This window comes from Pagrus major, chromosome 7 (assembly GCF_040436345.1).
Source record: "Pagrus major chromosome 7, Pma_NU_1.0".
In the NCBI taxonomy this organism is placed as follows: domain Eukaryota; kingdom Metazoa; phylum Chordata; class Actinopteri; order Spariformes; family Sparidae; genus Pagrus; species Pagrus major.
In genome coordinates, this window is record NC_133221.1 from 11,300,164 (window position 1) to 11,322,752 (window position 22,589).

At 39.3% G+C, this 22,589-nt stretch overlaps 1 protein-coding gene across 1 annotated transcript; it reads left to right on the forward strand.

The window, feature by feature from the left end:
• Positions 1-9,323: 9,323 nt before the first annotated feature.
• Positions 9,324-18,739, forward strand: cdh26.1 (cadherin 26, tandem duplicate 1). Its single transcript, XM_073469716.1, has 18 exons — positions 9,324-9,350; positions 11,268-11,360; positions 11,454-11,606; positions 11,706-11,853; positions 12,102-12,268; positions 12,380-12,508; positions 12,599-12,784; positions 12,893-13,155; positions 13,972-14,117; positions 14,233-14,460; positions 14,554-14,775; positions 15,902-16,023; positions 16,161-16,232; positions 16,783-16,839; positions 17,084-17,161; positions 17,655-17,699; positions 17,902-17,973; positions 18,521-18,739. Exons 1-18 carry the CDS (start codon positions 9,324-9,326, stop codon positions 18,737-18,739), a joined length of 2,427 nt encoding a protein of 808 aa, XP_073325817.1.
• The last annotated feature ends 3,850 nt before the right edge of the window (positions 18,740-22,589 follow it).

The following is a 22,589-nucleotide window of genomic DNA, read 5'->3' on the forward strand; positions in this document are numbered from 1 at the left end:
CGTTAAAACAGGCTTTTTCCCATGAGCTTACATTGTGAAAGAAGCAGCCATAAAATTTGAGCCATTCAGTCCAATAAAATTTGGAAAGTCCAGAAGACTTGCAAGATTAAATCAGTTTATTTGTATTCAAGTTAGCCGGGCACTAAACTAGAAGTTAGCTGACTCTGTCGAAGAAAGTCTACAATGCGCACGCTCTATGGGCTGCACATCGCAGAAGATCCGGCTAATTTTATATCCAGGAAGTCGAGCTTGTTTGACTTCATGGGCCACTGAGCAGCTTTCATGAACAGGGCGCCATCTCCAATGCTGTACCCAGATATTAATTGTTAAATCCATGGATAAGACCCCTTGTTTGTTGTCCGTTCAATATTGATTGACTGATCTTCACGGACATGTCACATTGTGTACAGTCACATCTTATGTTAGCATACGTTAGCAAAAAAACACATAACAGCATACCCGGCAGTGCAGGAGTGATGTTGACTGATAATCCTGTCATCCTTGGCCTCTACGAGTAAGTTTGTGTGGCACAAAGTAGGCTATATGTGACCTGTCTTGGTTTCATTCAGACAGGAATCACTTGGCCTCAATGCTCGACTTTCTGCTGTATTTGTAAAACTTAACATCGTGAATACATGTCCTTCCATCACGTACAGTAGCCCTTGCTGTCAACTTCTTGAAACTATATCGCCTGACTCCTATTAAACACTGCTGCAGCTGGCTAAAGGGGACCGGCATCGCAGTGTTTCTTATTGTCAAGCTTGTCCGATCTAGTAAAAGTAACTAAGGGGAGCGGGGCTTGGGATCGGTCAATTAACTTAGATGTCTTCGGACTGTGCTAGGAAGCTGTAGTACCCGGAGAAAACCCACGCACAACCTTCTTGCTGTTAGGTGACAGTGCTCAATGCTGCACCATCATAATGCCCTGCTTTACTAAAAAGAAATTCAAGCTTTTTCATTTTCATTGCACCTGAGCACTGCTTACCTTGGATTTTCCTCTTCTTTATCGTCATTTAGATTACAATAGATCATGAGGTTTGCAGACCTCTTTATGATTACACCTTCTCTGTGGCTCATGGCAAACTACGATGAGCTACTTCTTTGTCTTCAGTGTTAAAGCGGCTTTGCAGTAAAAACACATAGACATACGTACAACTTCAGACTGACAGTATGGCCTAGGGCAATCTGAATGGACTGAGTTCAAAGGCACATCGCTCCAGCTTAAGTCCAGGAATCAGGCATCTTCTTTTTGAGGTTTCAGAGAATCAACATGATGCAGAAATGAAGCACTGTGAGCAAAACCCAACAAAAAGGTTTCCCTCTTTGACAACGTTATCATGACTCTATTGCTGTGTGCATGTGCTAACTATTTACAGGATCATGAATGGAACTGTGTTTGTAAATGCATGCCATTATGTTCATGTTTGTGACTACATTTTATGTTTTCACTTATGTAACTACACAGTGATGCATTACTGAACTACGCAGGTGACACCAGTATGTTTCTCCTCTACTCCACGTGATATGTACTATGACAGTTTGGTATTTATACCCACCTGGAGTATGACTCAACGGACTAATCTTTGTTTGTTTATGTGCTCGGTGCAATGTGACCATAAAGGTGCGTCTGTGAAGGTGTGCCTAGTAAACATTATCAAAAATTACCCTTGGTTGAGCCACTTTCAAAACAACGTTTTTACAGCGTTAATCATGATGTCTGTTGCTTCCCCATTTGAACATCTTGTTATGGGCTAAATAAAAAGAAAACTTACTGTTGAATTTACTTTATTTACTGTACTGTTTTTTGTCTGTGTTGACTGTCTTTCACTCACTAGCCTTTGGTTTCTCTTTCGGCTTTTCTCACACTAACACAATCTGCAGTTGTCTCATGACCACCTTCCTCTAAACTTCTTTCTAGCCGAGTGGTGAATAATAAAATGTAACAAACAAAATGGAGAGCTTAGAGTGGCTGCATACTGCATATATAAAATAAAGGTTTCCATTTTTCTCTTCATATTACAATACTCACATGACCATAGATGCATTTTTGAATGCTGTGACAATTTTTTTCTGGGTCATGGGTTCAAATTTCATGCCAGACCGATGGTTTCCCAGGAAGAGACAGGCACGTTTGAACAGAACATCACTTACATTGAAATTGCTTTACATGGGGGGAATATTCTGGGCCTGTATGAACAGGAGAGGTGATTAGAGTTAGCAAAACCTGTTTGAAAGTTCATATGGGAACCTGCTATTTGAAAATGGCAAACATAACAACCATTCATGCCCACATTCAAAGCTATTGGCAATTTAGAGTTGCCAAATGACCCGTCCCAAGTCCTGCCCATTCTCACCCTGTGCTCCAACAGCGGTTGAGCAGGATCAGAACTTTGACATACTTTGGTCAACTTTCCTGTTTATATGTACTATATGCTCGGTTCATCTATATTAAAGGAAAAACAAGTTAACAAGATGGTTAAAAGATGTTGCTGGGGGACCTCTTTAAGCAACACTCAACACCCAGACCGCATGGAAGGCGTATTTATTCAGGTCCCGAAAACAAAGACAAATTGTGTGCGATGTAAAGAGTGTATTGTATGTATATGTATGATGTATGATGTATGTATAAATCAGTTTATTTGTATTCAAGTTAGCCAGGCACTAAACTAGAAGTTAGCTGACTCTGTCGGAGAAAGTCTACAATGCGCACGCTCTATGGGCTGCACATCGCAGAAGATCCGGCTAATTTTATATCCAGGAAATCGAGCTTGTTTGACTTCATGGGCCACTGAGCAGCTTTCATGAACAGGGTGCCATCTCCAATGCTGTACCCAGATATTAATTGTTAAATCCATGGATAAGACCCCTTGTTTGTTGTCCGTTCAATATTGATTGACTGATCTTCACGGACATGTCACATTGTGTACAGTCACATCTTATGTTAGCATATGTTAGCAAAATGTTAGTAAAATGCTAGCTAAGAAATAACAGCATACCCGGCAGTGCAGGAGTGATGTTGACTGATAATCTTGTCATCCTTGGCCTCTACGAGTAAGTTTGTGTGGCACAAAGTAAGCTATATGTGACCTGTCTTGGTTTCCTAAAATGTAACAAACAAAATGGAGAGCTTAGAGTGGCTGCATACTGCATAATATATAAAATAAAGGTTTCCATTTTTCTCTTCATATTACAACACTCACATGACCACAGATGCATTTTTGATTGCTGCGATAATTTTTTAATAATCGGAAGAGACGAGCACATTTGAACAAAACATAACTTACATTGAAATCACTTTATATGGGGGGAACCTTCTGGGCCTGTATGAACAGGAGAGATGATTAGCAAAACCTGTTCTAATGTTCATATGGGAACCTGCTATTTGAAAATGGCAAACATGACAATCACATCCTCTCTTTCGGATATCAAGAAATGTTTTAAAGCCCGTACTGTGTTTACCTGTCTGATACAAGGGAGAGAAGAATGTCTGCACAGTGAAAACTCATACTCTGCATACTGGCAGTTGATCCTCTTTTCTTTGTGCCTTGAGCTTTCTCGTTCTTCTAGTTTCACAGGTTTGCCCCTTGTTTAATTAAACTTACTTCAAGTTCAGTCTTTTATTTACTCTCTCTCTGTACTTCCTTTCTCTCTCTCTTCCCTCTTACAACTCAATCCAGTGACCGATGGCATTCACTCTTTCAGTTAAACCAATCTCACTTTGCCACAAGCCCTTTGAGCCAACCATCTCGTTGCTGTCAAATTTAAACTGTTCCATTATCTGTTGCTCTCCACCTAATTCACCTCCCGCTCTCATCATGTCCAGCACCCAAGGGTCTACTGAGCTAATCAGAAGTCTTGCTCCACATCACATCAGCTCTTCACCCCTTCACCAAAGCCACCAGTGTCTGGACTCGGCTCAGCTTTAAAACAAAGATGTATGTTGTTTCTAAACCAGCAACACCAACAATCACTATAAACACTATAGAAATAATGAAGAGCACAGACTTCAGTTAGTATCAGTCATCCTCCCTTTGCTGAAGTGAGTCATTTCTTTTAGGTAAAGGGAGGAGGGGCTGGTTTACCTTAGCAGCCAAGTTCACAAGAATTTTTAAAAATATTTTAAGATGCCAGTATGTGGCAAACTGAGCTAAAGAGTTGTTACGTTAAAGTACCAGTAATTCGTAGGTCTCAATTTAAAAGTAGAGGAGTCAGCGTGATGGCCTTGTGTAAAACGTAGCGTCAGTAAAAGAGAGACAATGGACAGAACAGTTTCTGTTGATAAGGTGTATTGATAAAGTACTGTAATTTTAGTTGTGAAGGTTTTAAATCACAACTTCGAGTTATCTTCACCTGATTCACTTCACTGTCTCCACCGCAGAGTCTCTGCTCTGCCAACTTTGCTCCAAGCGTGTTTATGTTGAGAAGCTCAACAGAGGAGAGGCTGCAACAACGCCATAATAAACTGCACCACACATTAAAAAGTAAAGTTAAAAGAACAACTGCTGTTTGTAGAGCCATTTGTCAAGCTACGAGGAGCTGAACCATGCCTAACCTGGTTTGTTTTTGTCCTCCATTTTATGATACAGGGAGTTTTAACTTATTTTCCTCATGGCAAAGAACTTGTACATAGTCTCTCAATTACAGATTAACATGTACAGACCCATCGTCTTCAACTAGATATCCCTACGCTTCGACCAATAGACACAGAGATTTCAACTTGATAGACATGCATTTATCAAAACTCCCCAGGTGGGAAACATATTGAGAACTTCAGTGACTTTGTCCATTCACCTGAAACTCTGCACAGTGTCTATATAATTCCTCCTGCAGTAATAACAACGTCTGACAAGAGGACAGTTTTTATCACAATTAAATTTACTTTGCCCTTTATGCTGCATGCCCTACAGGGTTCAGATATAATACAAAAATACAACAGGCCGTGGTTTGGGGTTGAGCCATCATACGCTGCATCAACTTAAATTATATTTGCAATGTATAACAGTAAAATCTTCCCTAACCACTACATATTCTTTTAGTGTCCGAGCTTTCATACATGAATTAAGATCATTCTGACCCACACCAACAAACTTCTAGCCTTTAGAAACTTTAAATCCAGGACCTTTAAGCTTTGATTGTCTCAATAATCCATGTATTCAAATACCACTCAAGGCAACTGAAGCAATCCAAGATTTTAAAAGCAGAGTCAACAATATTTAATCACTAGTTTTCAGTTCTCCCACTTTGCCATTATTCATTTTTCATCCATAAGCACAGTCCCAGTAACTCCTTCCCTTCTTCACTGAGGTCATCAAAGATGAAATTGAAAACAGAACAGGCTTAATGAAACTACCCTCTTATGTCTTCTAACCTAATAGCCCATGTTAAGACTGAAAAGAGTTGACACAAGCTGAAAAAAAATGCTTCAAGGGGTACCAATATAACCAGTTCCTACAGAAGATTACAGGACTGAATCTTAAAACAACCCTTTGCTGACGGGACTCAGCAATCAACTATCAAGTTAAATTGGTTACAGGCACTGCCCACATTGTGTAGAGTGACTAACAGCAATAATCGTGGAATGCAGGCGCTATTAACTTTTAGTGACAGTTTAACTGCGTCTGGAAGCACACAGGGAAGAGAAACAGAAAACCATAGCGCCGAGAGGAGACTGAGCAAGCAGTTCAGGGATGTACCAAAGTATAAGGCCCACAACAGGAGGGGTTATACTTGTTGTATAAAAGCATACGCTTTTGCTTTCAGATTCAGATGATCTCCGTAGACCACCTTGGTTTTAGATACCTGCTTTTTTTGCAATAAAACCTAATCAACATTGAAGACTGTGAGTTATTTGCTGCCAAGTTCAGTGTGGTGAGAAGTTTGAACATATCTGTTTTTCCACTTTTCCACAATTATCCTCATAAGAACGGACAAACATGTGCAGCAGAATCAGCTTTAGAGCCTCAAAATACAGAGCGAGATGCCAGATCATAGCTGAAACAGGTGTTTCTCTGAACTAAGACTATCTGTTCATGCAGGAGTTTTGTTTGTTCTTGCTCTCAGTGATCACAGATGTCACATACCAGAACAAATGGGTAATAAACACCCATCAGGTTGGCATTCACTGCAGTTTGAACATGCCATGTCAATTTGTGACAGTGCAAAAGAATGTGAAGGTAACATGAGGATAAATCAACAGGGAGGAGCTCTCCACTTCATCTTTCTGCCAAGAGTCTTACTGCTGTTTTATACTCATAGATGCTCATTAAAACGTAATTGTATTCCCACGCCGTCAGGACACTGACGAGCAGGGCAAGTACGCATTTTGTCTGAGGTGACCAGAACGTCTTTCTACTGAAATGACATTCGATAATCACACAGTGGTTCTCGTTTTTACGATCATGACAGAGTATTTAATTTATGCGCACATAACTCACTGTATATCCACGTGATGAGTGTTGAGTGGACTACATACTGAAACCCCACCTATAAAACTGTTTAACATGCCATAGGGCAGATCATGATGATTCATATAATGCAAGGAGTGGCGGAAAGCAAAGTTCAATTACTCAAGTACTACTCTTACAATTTAGATTTACGTTTTCTTCTTCTACAACTACCTGACAGCTTTAGTTACTAGTTACTTTTAAGATTAAAAGTTTACAATGGCAAATGTATAAAGAATTTCTTAAATGATATATTGAGCGGCTTGAATTACCAAACATCAACTACCTTTAAAAAGTATTGTGGTTAAAAGAAGCTCAACCATGACAAGCTAAAAAGTAAAAGATTTGAATACAGACAGACAGACGTGAAAAGCAACCACTCAGCCACATGCTGGTATGAAGCGTCCTTGGAACACTCGCGTGATATAAAACATAAAAGGCATAATTGCCTTCTCAAGAACAATTATTTCTAATTGAATGAGGAGGGTAACTTAGCCTGTGAGCCAAGCAGTTTTTTTCCAAGGGCACAAACGTCTCTGTCCATTTTGATAATTCATGGTATTTATCAGAATGATAAAAATAAATAAACCAAAAACAAGGATGAAAGCTTGGAGAGTAGAGTAAAGAAGTACAGTAAAGCAAACGTTCTTACCATAGTTATACAGATGATACACAAATTTACATAACCATATCACCAGGGGACTATAATCCCATACAAACGCTGAGTAGATGCGTTGAACAAATCAATGATTGGATGTGTCAGAGTTGTCTTCAGTTAAACAAAAATAAGACTGAAATAATCGTTTTTGGAGCCAAGGAAGAACGACTAACAGTCTCTGCTCAGCTTCAGTCTGTAATGTTGAAAACTACAAACCAAGCCAGAAACCTCGGTGTAATCATGGACTCAGCCCTGAACTTCAGCAGCCACACTAAGATAATTACAAAGTCAGCCTACTATCACCTTAAGAATATATCCAGGATAAAAGGACTTGTGTCTCGGCAGGATTTAGAAAAACTTATCCATGCATTTACCTTCAGCAGGCTGGACTACTGTAACAGTGTCTTTACAGGACTCTGTAAAAAAATCCATCAGACAGATACAGCTGATTCAGAACGCTGCTGCGTTCTAACAAGAACCAAAAATGTAGATCACATCACTCCAGTTCTCAGATCTTTACACTGGCTTACTGTCAGTCAAAGAATAGATTTCAAAATCCTGCTGTTGGTTTATAAAGCACTGACTGGTTTCGGGCCAAAATACATTCCTGATCATTCCTGATCTGCTGCTATGTTATGAACCATCCAGACCTCTGAGGTCGTCAGGTACAGGTCTGCTTACAGTCCCTAGGGTCAAAACTAAACATGGAGAAGCAGCTTTCAGTTATTATGCTCCACATGCCTGGAACAAACACCCTGAAAACTGCAGGTCTGCTCCAACTCTCACCTCTTTAAAATCAAGGCTGAAGACCTTTTTGATTGTCACTGTCTTTAACTGAAGCAATTTTAAGGCTTTGAACTGCCCTGTGACTTTTATTTTCTAGTCTTGTCTCTTTTAAAACTATTCTTTTTTAGCTTACTTTTCTGTTTCTTAACTTGTTTTAATATTTTATTTTTTGATAGCTTCCTACTTGTTTTTAATGTATTTTAAATGCATTTTTTAATTTATTTTAATGTAAATTTTTATGCCCCTGTAAAGCCCTTTGAGTTGTCTTGTGTCTGAATTGTGCTATACAAATAAACCTGCCTTGCCTTGCCTTATGTCAGACCATAATATGGCTTAAAACTACTTTGAAATCTAAGGAACTTTAATGGGTTAATAGTTGTCTTGGGGGGCATTCCAAGTGTACAAGTGTGATAACAGAATACCGAAGTACTCTGTCATTGACCTCTGCCAACCAGCTCTACTTACCAGGTTAGGGCTCCAATTAAAGTTGCCTTCGGCAAGCTGGACACATGCTCATCACTTAAAGGATTATTATCATTTGTAACTTAATCCTTTGACTCAATTTCAAGTGATGTGTCACCACTGGACTGCGGAGCAGTTTATTTCCTCAGGCTGTTGGACACTATCACTCATCTGTTGTACTCCAAAAAAAAAAAAAAAATCATTTTTTATTACTTTATTTTTTTATGGACACATCTATATAATTTATCTTGTGAGTAGCATGTGGGGACTACAAACTTGATCTTGATTTGCAATCCTGTTTTTAAAATGATAAAAATGTATCCTAAAACTAGACACAAATGGTGCCTATATTCTGTATTTGTATGGGAATATATATGTGGAAGAGTCAAGTCAATTGTATTTATACAGCCAAAAATTACAATCACATCGCCTCAGTGGGTGTTACAATCTCTACGGTGAACGACGTCCTCTGTCTTTAGACCCTTGATTCGTGTAAGGAAAAACTCTCCAGAAAAGAACCCTTTTCTTTACTTATCTAGTACCTAGAGACTCTATGAAACTGAGCAACGTTTGAATGGTATGTAGGCCAGACATAAATAAGACAAGGTAACCTGAGCTATGTGTGGGAGGGGTGTACACCTGAGCCAAGCCCTGTTTCTCATCACAACAAGAAAGCCCATTGAAAGCCCACATTACCATGTACTCTCTCGTAAATTATATTAGGGCACAGAAGCAAATATACAGGAACATGACATGAGCTCCAACTGATCCTGTCCTACACACGAACTGCATGAACGAAAACCACAATTAAAATTGCACATTGCGTGCATGAACAAACAACCTATTGTTAACTGCAAAGTGAGCTGACTGGTTGCCTGCGGGCATTGTGGGCTGTCTTCTCCACACTCTTATTCACGCTCTCTCTGACTCTGTTGGAGTACTCCCCCAGAGGATATCAAGCAGAGTGGATCAAGATGAGGACCATTTACCTGCTTCTGTTGGTAAGCTTGAAATTCTGAATTATCTACAGTTAGGAATATATATGTTATATTATATATCACACTGTTTAAAGAAGCAAAACTTTGGTCAACACTGAACTTGAAATACAAAGTGAATGTTTGGGTATTTTTTTATCACAGAACCTGTTGCTCTCACAGCACAGAATGTCTGCATGTATAGAAAGACTAGTTGCCGCTGTTCAGTCAGTTAAATGTCTGCAGGCAAGGGTGAAGTCATCAAACAAAACCAGTTCTATGCATTATATTATGGAAATCTAGGCATGGTAACATGAGCTGCTTACAACACAGTAAGGTACAACACCCAGAGTTGTTGCATTCGATTGGGGTTTTAATGTACATCTTCCTGTTATTAACTTAGTTAAAACTTAAGAAACTCAAACCCTCTAATGATTTTGATTTTGAATCACCTACTTTCAACTTTCCAAACTTTTGTAAACAAAAATTAGGCTTTGCAAAACTTAAATGAATAATAATAATAAACAACTGAATAATTTGCGCGCAGTGCGTGATTGAATTAACCTGGACATTGCGGTGTGCAGGTGTTACACTTTACTTTCCAGTAAATTTGGTTTCCATTGTTTTCAAAAACATATCAATTACAAAGGTAGTTCTTAATACAAACCCATTCTAGTGAAAGGATGGCTTGCAGATAGATATCAAGTAAAGGATGCGATCGCAATGTTTTGATGATTATTCTCTTTGCAGATCTCCAATCTAAAATTTTTGTAGGCATTAAATGAAATGAAAACCAAATTCCTTTGCGTATGATTATCAGGCAATATGATAATCATGTTGCCTGATAATGTCCACTGTGTACACTATGCTTTATGTCAGTCAGATGAATGGTTGTTTTAATCCAAAACAAGGAAAACCTGCTGAAATATTGATATATAGAAAATATATAATATGATATAAAGATAGAAATAAAAATTCACAGATAAATATAACATCCCTGGTTTGCGTGCAGCTGGGGAACTTGTTGGATGTCATTCCCCCCCTTTTTTTTTTATCTTCGCTCATTTCCTCTCACATCTTTAATGTCTCCTATTAAAATAAAAAGACACAAACAATCATAACAAACAACAATTCTAAAACTTTAGGTCCACTGTCTAAGTTATGGGATATGTTTGAAAATATATGGAGAAGATAAAAGCTTGTGATTCTAACATCACTGTCAAGGCTCTACTGCTTTTTACTAATCACGCATAGACTTGATTTATATAATAACATAATGAATCTATTACATGTAACCTTTTTATGTGTCCCTGCATAAGCAGGCCGTTGCTTCTTGTGTCCGTGTGTGTCTCTGCTCATCTCTGGGGAATAAATAGGCCTATGTATAAACACGATCACAAACAGCAGTGACACAATTTCTAATAGGTTATCAATGTTTTCTTGCCTAATTCACTACTGGCACAGAGATTCAATATAACAGATGCCAAAACGATTACTGCAGACTGCGACTCCGGGGTGCTCTGTTTGAACAGCCTAACTGGTTAACATGTGCACAGAAAGGAAATTTGGGCAGCACCTCTGTGTGCTTTGGTGAGTTGTGCGGTGCTCCCGCCTCACTGGTGTAATATGGAGAGGGCAGAAAAGAGTACCAGCAGTTTGTGAGAACAACTGGTAGGCTAGAGAAAGTCACGTTAGCCAAAGAGTCCAATGAAGAAGTCCTGGTAGTGCTACTGTCCCGTACCACCTCTATTAAAACACTGCTGGTATCTACTATAAATAACCAGTTTTTCTGTTGTAGGTTGCATTAATAGCCCTGGCAGAGTCTCGGAGTGGGCGTTTAAAACAGGTAACTATTTCATGTTTTTAATCGCACCTGACAAAATGTTTTGATCTAAGCAGAAATGATGACAATTGCATGTTTGATCTAAATTCTGGGTTTAACAGGAGGTTTTGGTGCGTTCCAAAAGAAGGTGGGTTTTGTCTACGATTGAAGTGACCGAGGAAGATCCGGGACCATACCCACTGAACATTTCACAGGTAATTAAATTACAAATTAGTGTGGCCACTGAATATCTGATTGGGCCAAACAGGCAAACAGTAACAGGTGAATGGTTTGTGTCTTGACAACAGATGTTCAATACCATGTATGGGAACCATGAGTTCAAAATCAGTGGAGACGGTGTGGATCGTTTCCCGACGGGCTTTATCACCATTGATAAAGATAAAGGTTATGTTTTCTTAGAAAAAAGAATTGACAGAGAGACGTATGCTGGACCCTTCCATGTGAGCTAATACCACATTACCAATCTCTCTGATGATTAATACACTTAATACAGAATTGTAAAGATGGATTTAAAAAAATACAATTTCTTTTACCCACAGATCAAGTTTGATATCTTTGATAAACGGACCAAACAACCAAAAGACAAGGAACTATCTTTTGATGTAGAAATAAAGGACGTCAATGACAATGCACCTTTATTTCTAAAACCTGTACAGGAAGTGTATGTAAAGGAAAATACGCCTGAAGGTGAGTATAAAGTTGCATAATGACTCTTAGAGTATACATATTTTCTGCCTGCAGTCACTGAGTATCACACATCAAGCAAATAAAAACGTTGGAGTAATAAGGCTATAGAGGAATTATCCTCAAGTACAGAGAAGTGAAAATAATAATTTCATCTTACATCCTATTGTCAAACTCTGCAATATTTCTGCCACTCCCATACTTTTCTATGACATAATCACTCTCCTTTTTATCCTGTCTTCACTTTGTAGGCGACTTGCAAGTGCCGCTGGACGTTAAGGATAAGGATCTGGGACAAAACGCTAATTTCACCGTCAAGTTATTGGGACAAACGCCAAAAGAGCCCAGGATTGGTTTGAAGCACATAGGAGGCACTATACACAACCAGCTCACCTTACATGGATGTTTTGACTACGATGTAAGACTTATTGTGCCTGGTTCAGTGGGCAGCTGAATGTACAAGGACACATACACACATGCTGATTTGTCAATATGATATCTGAAATATAATTTTTTCTGTATGTTACAGAAAACAAAGAAGTATAAAATTATTGTTCAAGCAACAGATCATGGTGACCCGCCCCTCAGCTCCACTGCCGTTATTACTCTCATAATTGTTGACACAAACACTCATCCACCGAAGTTCATCGCAAGAGAGGTACAGATTTTTTTGTTGTATTACTTTTACTGAAGTTGCTTTTTAGAGTGACGCGTGATGCTAAAGATAAAAACTCTTCTGTTTGTTTAGTACCATGGTCAGGTCAATGAATCAGAAGTTAAACACGATGTTTTGAGAGTTGCTGTAGAGGACAAAGACACACCTGGAACTCCTGGTTGGCGTGCCAAATACTTTTTCATTAAAGGAAATGAGGAAGAAAACTACAAAATTGAGACTGACCCTGTCACTAATGAGGGTATTCTGAGTGTCATCAAGGTAATTCTGCTTTTCTAATGCTAAGATAGATGCCAGGCTAAAAGTTTTATCATTTATCATAAACAACAGCTGCACAAGTGCTGAGCTAAACTCATGTGTTTCTTCCAGGGAAAGGATTTTGAGAGGACAATGAATCAGAGCCTGCAGATCGGAGTAGAAAATGAGGAACCGTTATGGGTGTGTAAAGGTAAAGGAGGCAAACTTCCACCGGCAGATTTCATCAACGTCACAGTAAAAGTGATTGATGTCAATGACCCGCCTGAGTTTGCGAAAAATCCAGCTAATGTGTACCTGAAGGAGGAGGAGGAACCAGGAAAGGTGCTGCACCAACCAAAGGTTCATGATGTCGACTCTACAGTAGCAGACATCAGGTTGGTGTCCACATACTGTATGGCTGCTGAGCTTAAGCTCTATACTGGACTTTTTGTTTTTTAACATATACACGTTCATATAGCCATATATCGCCTGATGTTAATTTTTAAAACGAAAGGGACACCATAACTGAATTAGAATTGTATGCCTCCACACACCAGTCAAGTTGCTGTTAATGAGCTTTGGCTTTGAATTATTTTATGCTATTAGACATTTGTGTGAAATTATGTCAAAATCCTCATCTTAATTGTTGAGTGACTTTACCAAATATGTGTTTTGTGAGGTCACAAGGACCTTGACCTTTGACCAGCAAAATCTAATCAGTTCATCCTTGAGGCTAAGTGGATTGGAGTGGTACAGTCAATTAAGTTGTCAGACAAATGTAGTGTAAAGCAAAGTGAAAAGTACAATATTTACACAAGAGATGTGTTGGAGTAGAAGTTTGTAAGTTGAGTAAGTTGCATAAAATGGAAATACTCAAGTACAAGTACTACAGTACAAGTACCTAAAATATAAACTTACAGTAAGTACTGTATTTAAGTATATCTATTTTGCTACATTCCACTACCGACTTCTAGTAATAGTAGCAGTAGAACACTAGTTGTGTAGTACCTCAGACAGCCTGCACATGAACATTTAAGTGCATGCCCTTTCTCAGTTAGATTCTTGCCACACCATGCCATCTTAAGTTAAAAATTGTCATGAAGGTCCATTTTAATTGCTGCACACAACGAAGCTACACACTTGGTTTGAGGTAATTCAGTGTTTTCACTTAATATGTTCTGCTACACTTCCATGTCTCCTCATGTAATTAGGTATAAGCTGTTAAGTGATCCAGCTGACTGGGTGACCATTGATAAAAAAACAGGAAAGCTCACATCAAAGAAGAAGATGGACAGAGAGTCACCCTTTCTTAATGGCTCAAGCATTTACAAAGTCCTCATTGGTGCCATAGATGCTGGTATGAAGGAGCTCTAATGTATATTTTAATTAACACAAGCTGGATAATGTGGTCCACTGGTAAACTAAATGCCCAGATTTATGTAGTGTTTTCTTTCTTTGCTGTGGTTACCAAGATGAACCTCCAGCCACAGGTACATGCACCGTCCTCATCCACTTGGGGGATATCAATGACAATCTGCCTCACCTGGTCAACAAAGGTGCCATTATGTGTGGAAACAAGGTTAACAAGGTCACAGTTGCTGCCAAAGATGCAGATGTCCCTCCTTTCAGTGGGCCCTTCTCATTCTCCCTGGGGGAAGGTGAAACTGTGAAGCAACAATGGAAACTAGAGCCAGCCTTTGGTAAGTACAAATCGGCAAACCCTCCATATGAAAAACACCAACATGGTTCCAAATGAAGAGCCACTACACATGTCTCTTTTCTTCCTTTGTCAGGTGAGCAAGGTGGGCTTGTTAGCCTGAAGACACTTCCTTATGGTAACTACACAGTGCCCCTGGTGATTCGAGACCAACAGAATGCAATTGGAAAAGATACTTTGAAACTGGTGGTGTGTGACTGTGGAGATAAAGATGTTTGCCGTGGCAAAGAACCGACTGCAATCCGCTTCGGGGGAGCTGGCATTGGACTGATCTTTGCAGGACTCCTCTTGTTTTTGTGTGAGTACTGTGTCAAATCCACTTATCTGAGGATATGTCATACTAAGATCAATCAAGAGTTATCGGCCAGTATACGTTGTAAAAAGTTTGATCGGTGGTGGACTCACTGGCTGCTAACAGCTCACTAACTTTCCTCCTGCCATTATCAATACAGATTTTCAGTGCTCTCATGGTTTAACCAGCGTACCATAATAGCAATTTCCTGCCATTAAGCCGTTTGTGACTGAGGGGATGGATGGACCGGTACTGCGGAACAATTAACGCCTAACATTAGGTGTCTGGTTGAGTGGCCGGCCAGTGATTATAACTAGCGCTGACACAGCCCTGTGGAGAGAGATAACTATGGCAAGAGAAGACGCTGGAGTCAGAATTAGTCCGGTCAATTTTAATGTGGGATTGTCTGTTCGTGATAAGTATATTTTCTGTCGTCCCGAGTGGGAGGACAAAGCGACGCTGTTTGTTTCCAGCCTTACAGCATGAGAGCTAACAGCAACCTAAGCTTACAGCAGGACTGAGAGTTTCTGTTCAGAGGGATATGAAATGTTAAACAATGAAACACAACTGGTTTACACTAGATAAATGCACTGAAGTAGACTGTTTGCTGAGTACAATTGACTTTGATTTTGGAGTTACAGACACTTTACATCAGTGTGCATTTTATCAATCTGCTGTCAGAGATAAATGTAACCAGATATAAATATTGTTTTTATTGTTTTTATTGTCTTTTTACAGTTTACAGTAAACTTTTCATTTTATTTTAAATCTATTTCTTTAAATCAATGTAAAATGAAGATAATTATTTATTTCCTCAACATTTTAATGCCACTAAACTATGCCACTAATAACTAATAACTTTAGATGACAATAAAGTAAAGAAACGTCCTTTTGATAGCTGATCGCCGATCATTATTGGCTGCTATCACTTCCAGCAATCGGTGATTGGCCCCCAAAAATCCTGATCGGAGCACCCTTAATCAGTCAGTCATTTAATTAATAGAGTGGTGAGAAATATGAGGATTTATTTAGTCCCTGAACAATTATCAAAGTCATCTTTTCACTGTACTGTTTGTTTGTTGAAAATGCATGAAAATTCGGTTCTCAGTGCTATTTTAATGTGTGTCTGCAGTGCTGCTACTCATCTTTATGTGTCAGTGTGGAAAGAAGTTCATGCACATGCCCATGATACAGGAAGAGGGCAGCCAGACCCTCATCAAGTACAACCAAGAAGGAGGCGGCTCCGAATGCAAGGTGTGTTAGCTGTGTTGTTTGTGCAATTTACAGGACGTAAGACAATGAGTCGACTATGTTATTCCACCAACTGCACTGTGTTACACATTTTTGGGCACTCTAGCCTATTTATTACTTTTTTTTCTCCTCTCTGCCAGGCTGAGCCCACTTTGCTCCTAACACCTACAAGCCCGACTGTGACAGATGGCCTAAAACAGCACCCCCTGCAGGTACTCCTCCTCTCCCACTTCCAGCCTCTCCTTCCCCTTTATGTGGATGATTTTTCTCATGCGTGTCAACTCAGTTCAAAGGAGTTACACAATGAAAAGTGTCAGTGTTTTCAAAAATGTAGCTCCTAATCCAGTTGACATTGACTGACAGCTGTAATCCAATCCTTCTTCTGTCTATCAGCATACTTCATGTGAAGACAGATGTGACGTAATACTGCGGTAAAGAAGTACTGTAGACTGTAGACACATTCATGGCTTTTGTACAGCACTGAGTGACAAGTAGCTCACAGGGGGAACTTTAACACTAGCATGACATGATACAAAGAAGACATCTTGAATTGCCCCCTGTGAAGAGGGACAACGTGATCTATTTTGGATGTACTGATCACATTTATTGCAGTTAATTGTGAAGCATTATAATAGCCTTTGGATGTGAGATAAAGGTTTGTGCTACACCAGCAGATATATAACAAGTTTTATTTTCCAGATGTTAATCTTATGGCCACAATTCTCCTTTTCAAACTTATGATAAAATGCTTTGACTTCTCAGATGGCTCCGGTAATGACGCAGGACATGGATATGTACAACAGCGCAGGGTTTACCACGGTGAGTAACAGGTCTTTAAATAGTCTCTGTGTATTTGTTATTCTACTAGACAAAAGACAACATGATTTTGAGGAATTTGTACAGCAACAGGACTTGTTTAAATGGTGATTTCCATAAAGTTCATTAACTCACAGCACCTAGTGGTGCGTGCAGATTTGACCTCAAAATCTGTAGTCTTCTGAAGGCAGAGCCTCTTGCCTCCACCCTGATTTAACCTTGTAACCTTGCTGTACATCCTGTACAGATTAACACCAACATGACCTCACTGGGCATGCAACGGCAGGCAAGAGACACTTTCAGAAGCCAAAGAGCACAGAGCATGGTGAGTGACTACAGCTAATAGCTGCCTTACTTTTCTGACTGTAGGTGTGTTTTGTAGCATCTGCACACTGCCTGATTTAATCCACAAGGGGGGGCCACAACCTTGATTTTAATTGTATATTAGAAACACCTCTTTGATTCAGTCCATGTTGCACAGATTGTCATAAGAAGGGTTATTTTCTGCTCTCATTTGTTTGTGTTAATCTGCTTGTCTATATCTGTCTTGTGTCTTATCTTATCTCTGTCTATCTCTGTCTGTCTGTCTTATCTATGGTTCTGTTTAGTTTAGGTGTTTCTAATGGTGTTTCTAATCCAAAATATACCCTCACTGATATAAATGGGTATGTCCTGATGCAGATTGAAACATTTCCTTTGATTAAAGAAACGTTCAAGCATGTTGTCTCTGAGTGCTTCTGGTTTAAAATGCATTTACAGTAAGTGTCAAGTCATGTGACAGTTGCATGGACTGAATCTGTGTATCTCCTTTATTTCAGTACTCTACCTGGAATACAGACAACACCCAACACAACACCTACCAGGTAAGTAGTGCTCTTCTTTGAATTAGTATGTTTTAATAAGCAGATTGAATATAAACCTCTTTGACTGCACTTTATACACTTTGTAATATATATATATATATATATAGTATGTTAATTAAGTAGTTGAAAGCCATAACCCTAACATTCACCTAATGTTTTGGCTACAGTATAAGTGCTTACTCCTCTTTCCCTCTGTGAACAGGGAAACTCATCAAGGTTCAAGCGCTCTGTCAGCATGCTGTCACATCAACATGTCGCAGATCACATTGACAGGGTAAGACAGTTTATGGTGGCTCGCTGCCATTGGTGTGCAATTGAAGGGTATAATGACAGAGAAACTGTAAAGCACTTTGAATAAAATCTCTACATAAATGCTGGTACTTAACAACCTTTTTACCAAGGCTGTTTGTCCCTGTGTGCATCATAATGACTGCAATGAGCCCTCAAACCACAAGGGGGCCCCCATGCATTATATTAACATTTACTTGTATTTACTATGCCATTTTCTTTCTAACATTTAACTAGTTTTCAGTAATGTACTGCATTAGAATCATCTTCCAATTTACACTAAAAGGAATTTATTATTGTTTTTTTTCTAATATTTTTCTTACTAATAAAATCCTGTAGTGAGAGGGAATAAATCAGACTTCAGTAAGGCTCATATACATAATAGTGATGAAAACAAATCACTATAAGTTCAGCCTCTGCTTTGAGTAATGAAAGTAGTCAAAGCGCCATGACTAAATGTCTTTTTAGATGTGTTTTCGTGTGTTTCTGACAAAATAACCAAGACATTTTTTGTTGACTCCTCAATTCCACAGAGACTGTACATGATCGATAGGAACCACGCAGACTACCCAGAGTACCAGCCCTGCCAGTATGCCTATGAGGGGCAGGGCAGCAAATGCCAGTCACTGGATGAGCTGTCGCTCGGCAACCCGGGAGATGAATTGAAGTTTCTGAATGATTTGGGGCCAAGGTTCAAGACCTTGGGAGGCATCTGTCACCAGACAATTAAAGAAAAACACATTCAAATTTAATGGGAACCGCTGGACTGGGATCAACCAAGTTGCACTTAGCTCCTGGTCTCAAATCGTGATTATGGACTAATCCGACTGGATCTTTGGAAAGAAGATAAACCACAATGTTTGGATTTTGTACTTCAACACACACATCACATATTTTTTAGAACCAAATCTACATTATTTGGCTCTGGCTTTCACATATTCAGAGCCAGATATTATTGTCTATTTCATCTATCCACAAATCAAGGGTTTATGTAGTAAGAGGCTGTATTTTGCTTGCTTGAACATGAAATGAATGCACTGCACAAACTGTCATGCTCTGGTGACTTTGAAATGTGATGTTTCAACATAGATCGGGTTTGTTTGCTTCTTTTTGTACTTTTCTACTTTGGGAGTGATGCTGCTAGTCTCAGTGCTTTGAAGGCTTCAGGATGGTTTTGTCACAGCAGTATTAATATGATGTTTTGATGTTTTAAAATCTGACTGGTTGAAATGATGATTGTTCAACAGTACTAAACCTGTGGTTGATAATGTGGTGATACAGTGGTGGGGACTATGTGACTGCTCTGATTTCTTCTATGCATTTTTGCAATCCACTGTCTTCAACATGCACTTTTTTATAAAACAAACTCAAATGTTGTACAATGGGAACTGCTTATGTGGATCACGTCTGTCAAAGTCATATTGATCAACAGTGCTGGGTAGCGTTAGTGTTTAAAGTAACTTGTTACATTACATGACTACTACCATTAAAAAGTAACCCTTTACGTTACAGCATTTGCGTTAAGAGTACTTTTGCGTTAACAAAAATTAAAACCTCTTTGGGATTCCTTGTGCATGGTGCTGCTTATATTCTCCAGAGGATGCATGTCTACCTTTAAATATATTGACTCTACTGACAATGAACAGCATACTCTAGTATTGTTATTAATTTGTCATGTTTGATTTGAAAACATAAAATCAATCAGTACAGAGGTGCATATCAAACTAACAACTAACAAGTTCATTATTTGAAGCAGGGTACATGAAAGTAGACAGAAACTGAGAGTATCTGACAGGAAGTAGCTGCGCAGCCTTTTGGCTTACCACCCTTTTACCTGCAAAATCAAAATAATGAACTTCCTTGCGTACTGCCTGCCAAGAAGTAGGAGAGAAACAGGGGATTTTCCTTTTTTTTTGTTTTCAGTGGCAACATAAGGAAAAGGGAAACACGGTGAAATTCTTCCAGTAACGGATTACTGATTTGAAACCGTCACTAAAATGACAAATTACTTGAATCGCATAACTAATACGTTACGTTTATTGTTACATCAAAAAAGTAATCTGAGTACTCCCCTCCCAACACTGCTGATCATCATAATTATAATTTTTTTTTTTTTTTTATGGATTTCTCATGCAGATTACCGTCTAAATGTCATTTGTATAATAATTTCATGAATATAAAGAAACTAAATGAACGGCTTTGCTTTTTATTGAATCTTAGTGACTGGTTCAAAATGCAGTACAGCTTTTTCAAACACTTGACTGTACTGTTTCTAATTTAAATACACTATAATATAGTATGGTATTGTATATAACATATGGCTAACTGTTCGTTCCCCGTGCGCATTTATTCTATTATTTCTGCCTCCATCGCTCGCAGCCATGCCTGTTTCTCCTTGTTTGAGAAGACTACACGAGGTAGCCTCAGGAACCCAGTGTTTTGCTGCTGTCCCTCATTTTTGGCTGTTTATCGTTTGAGTCATGGAGACAGGTCTAGTCTTTAATTGAGAAAAGATTACTGTGTTTTTCCCATGAAATTTCAACATCACAGCACCACAGATCCACGTCTACTGGCATTTGAATGTTTCATTTTTAACCACTATAATTACATTTACGAATTATTTTTTCACACTTTCACGCTACCAGCCTAACCCAAACACCATATCGTGAATTGCAGAGATGAATACTGTAAGTTGTGAGAGAGGGAGTGGTGGAATAAAGCTGTCATAAGGGTAGAGAGTTGAATTGGGTTGATAGTTTTGCCACCCTGGATATAATTCCAGCGATAACCCCTGCAGCATTGTGTAGCATGCTTGAGCTGATTTCTGAACACTGTTTTTAAAAACAATGACAGCAGCTGTCTTCAGTGTTGGTACTGTACGATTATATAAAGACTACACACCTACATGCTGGCTGTGTCATAACCAGTGTGTATCATAACTCCCTGTGTCGCTGCCAAGACAATCATCATATCTTTCCATACTTGCTGAAAGTCACAATGGATGTCCTTCAGACTGATAGGAGCAACAGAACCGGTTTTTTGATTACTAGCAAAGAGAATAATATGCAAATCTTAAAGCAGTCTGAACTTGTTTGACCCACCTATCACTCAGAAAACAGAGAGAATACACACCAAATATGCTGTTTTTTAAACCTTCAGTTCAGTTCGGGTTCAGCACACCAAGACAATAGAAGACATTTAAAGGGCTGGTGATTCAGCCTTAATCCACTCACAAAAAACACAATAAGGCTCTTCTCTTTGCCTTGCTGAGGAATGCACTGATCTTTATCGCCCATAGACTTAGCAGCCAGATTTTCTCTTCCTTGATGAGGCTTGGGCTGGGGTGCTACAGTGGCTTGGTTGGTAGAGCGTGTGCCCCACGTACGGAGGCTGTGTCCTCCCAGCAGCGGCTCGGGGTTCAAGTCTGACCTGTGGCCCTTTGCTGCATTTCACCCCCCGTCTCTTTCACCCTGGTTCCTGTCACTCTTCATCTGTACAATAAATAAAGCCATGAAACTACAATGGACAATGCCATCTTCCATCGGCAATGGCTGACAGTCATCGACAACTTAGCCCTCTAACATCATGACACCATGACTTAGGAGGGGTTTTAAGAGTTGAGCTGCCTGCTCCCTTCGCCGGCGCTGTGAGCCAAAGTAAGCATGGCTTGATGAGACAGCTGGAGGTTGCTCTCAGAGAAACATTGTGAAACGGTGGTGACAACAGTGGTTAGCTGGTGAGCAACTCCTGCCTTAAGGCAGCTCTGTGGGGACATGCTACCTCAAACACAGAAACACATCATAAAACCTCTCACCCACACCCACAAAAAACAACGCTATCATCCATTGTGATGTTGTCTGACATTGCCCAACCCAAGGTATCATCGAGAGAGAGTTAGTGTCCCACCCAGTTTATCTTACTTCCTAAGAAAAAAGGTTCTGGTTAAGTATGATGCAATCTGAACATTTCAAATGGAAAAGTCTCTGCTTAGAGTTCCTCCGAAAGCTGAGTGATGATTTATGCATCATGCTGTTCTGGAACGTCTTTGTTCTTCAGTGGTTGGTAAAGGAAACCTTCTTACCCTCCCAATAGAGCCTTGTTAATCTATGCAAGCCACATTTCTGGTCAGTAGATTTATGTGCACATGTTAAAGACGTCTCGTACGTTGTATTGTGGTAATTCTGTCCTTGTTGTGCAAAATGTCTACAGTATCTATTGAGCCAACTTCTGATATCTTGATAAATAATACTAACATAATTATGCCACAGTTTTGTTTAAAACCTGTTAGCTTGTTTGCCGTTCTCACAAATTACTTATCCCAGAGGACGATGTTAAAGCTGTTATGCTGTGATTTGCTCAAGAGGTACATGGTAATGGAATATAACAGAATGAAATATCCCCTTAAAGGTCAGCACATCCAGAAAAGGAAAGTGTAAGGAAAGTATAAGAATGTTTTGTTATAGACTGTCTCTTTTGTTGTTGTTAATCTACATATTTCCAGTCTTAACTCAGTGAGCACAGACAAAACTGTTTTGTATTAGAGAGTCACACCATCAGACGAACTCGATGAACTGGAAGTGAGAAATATGTGCAAGCATCCAA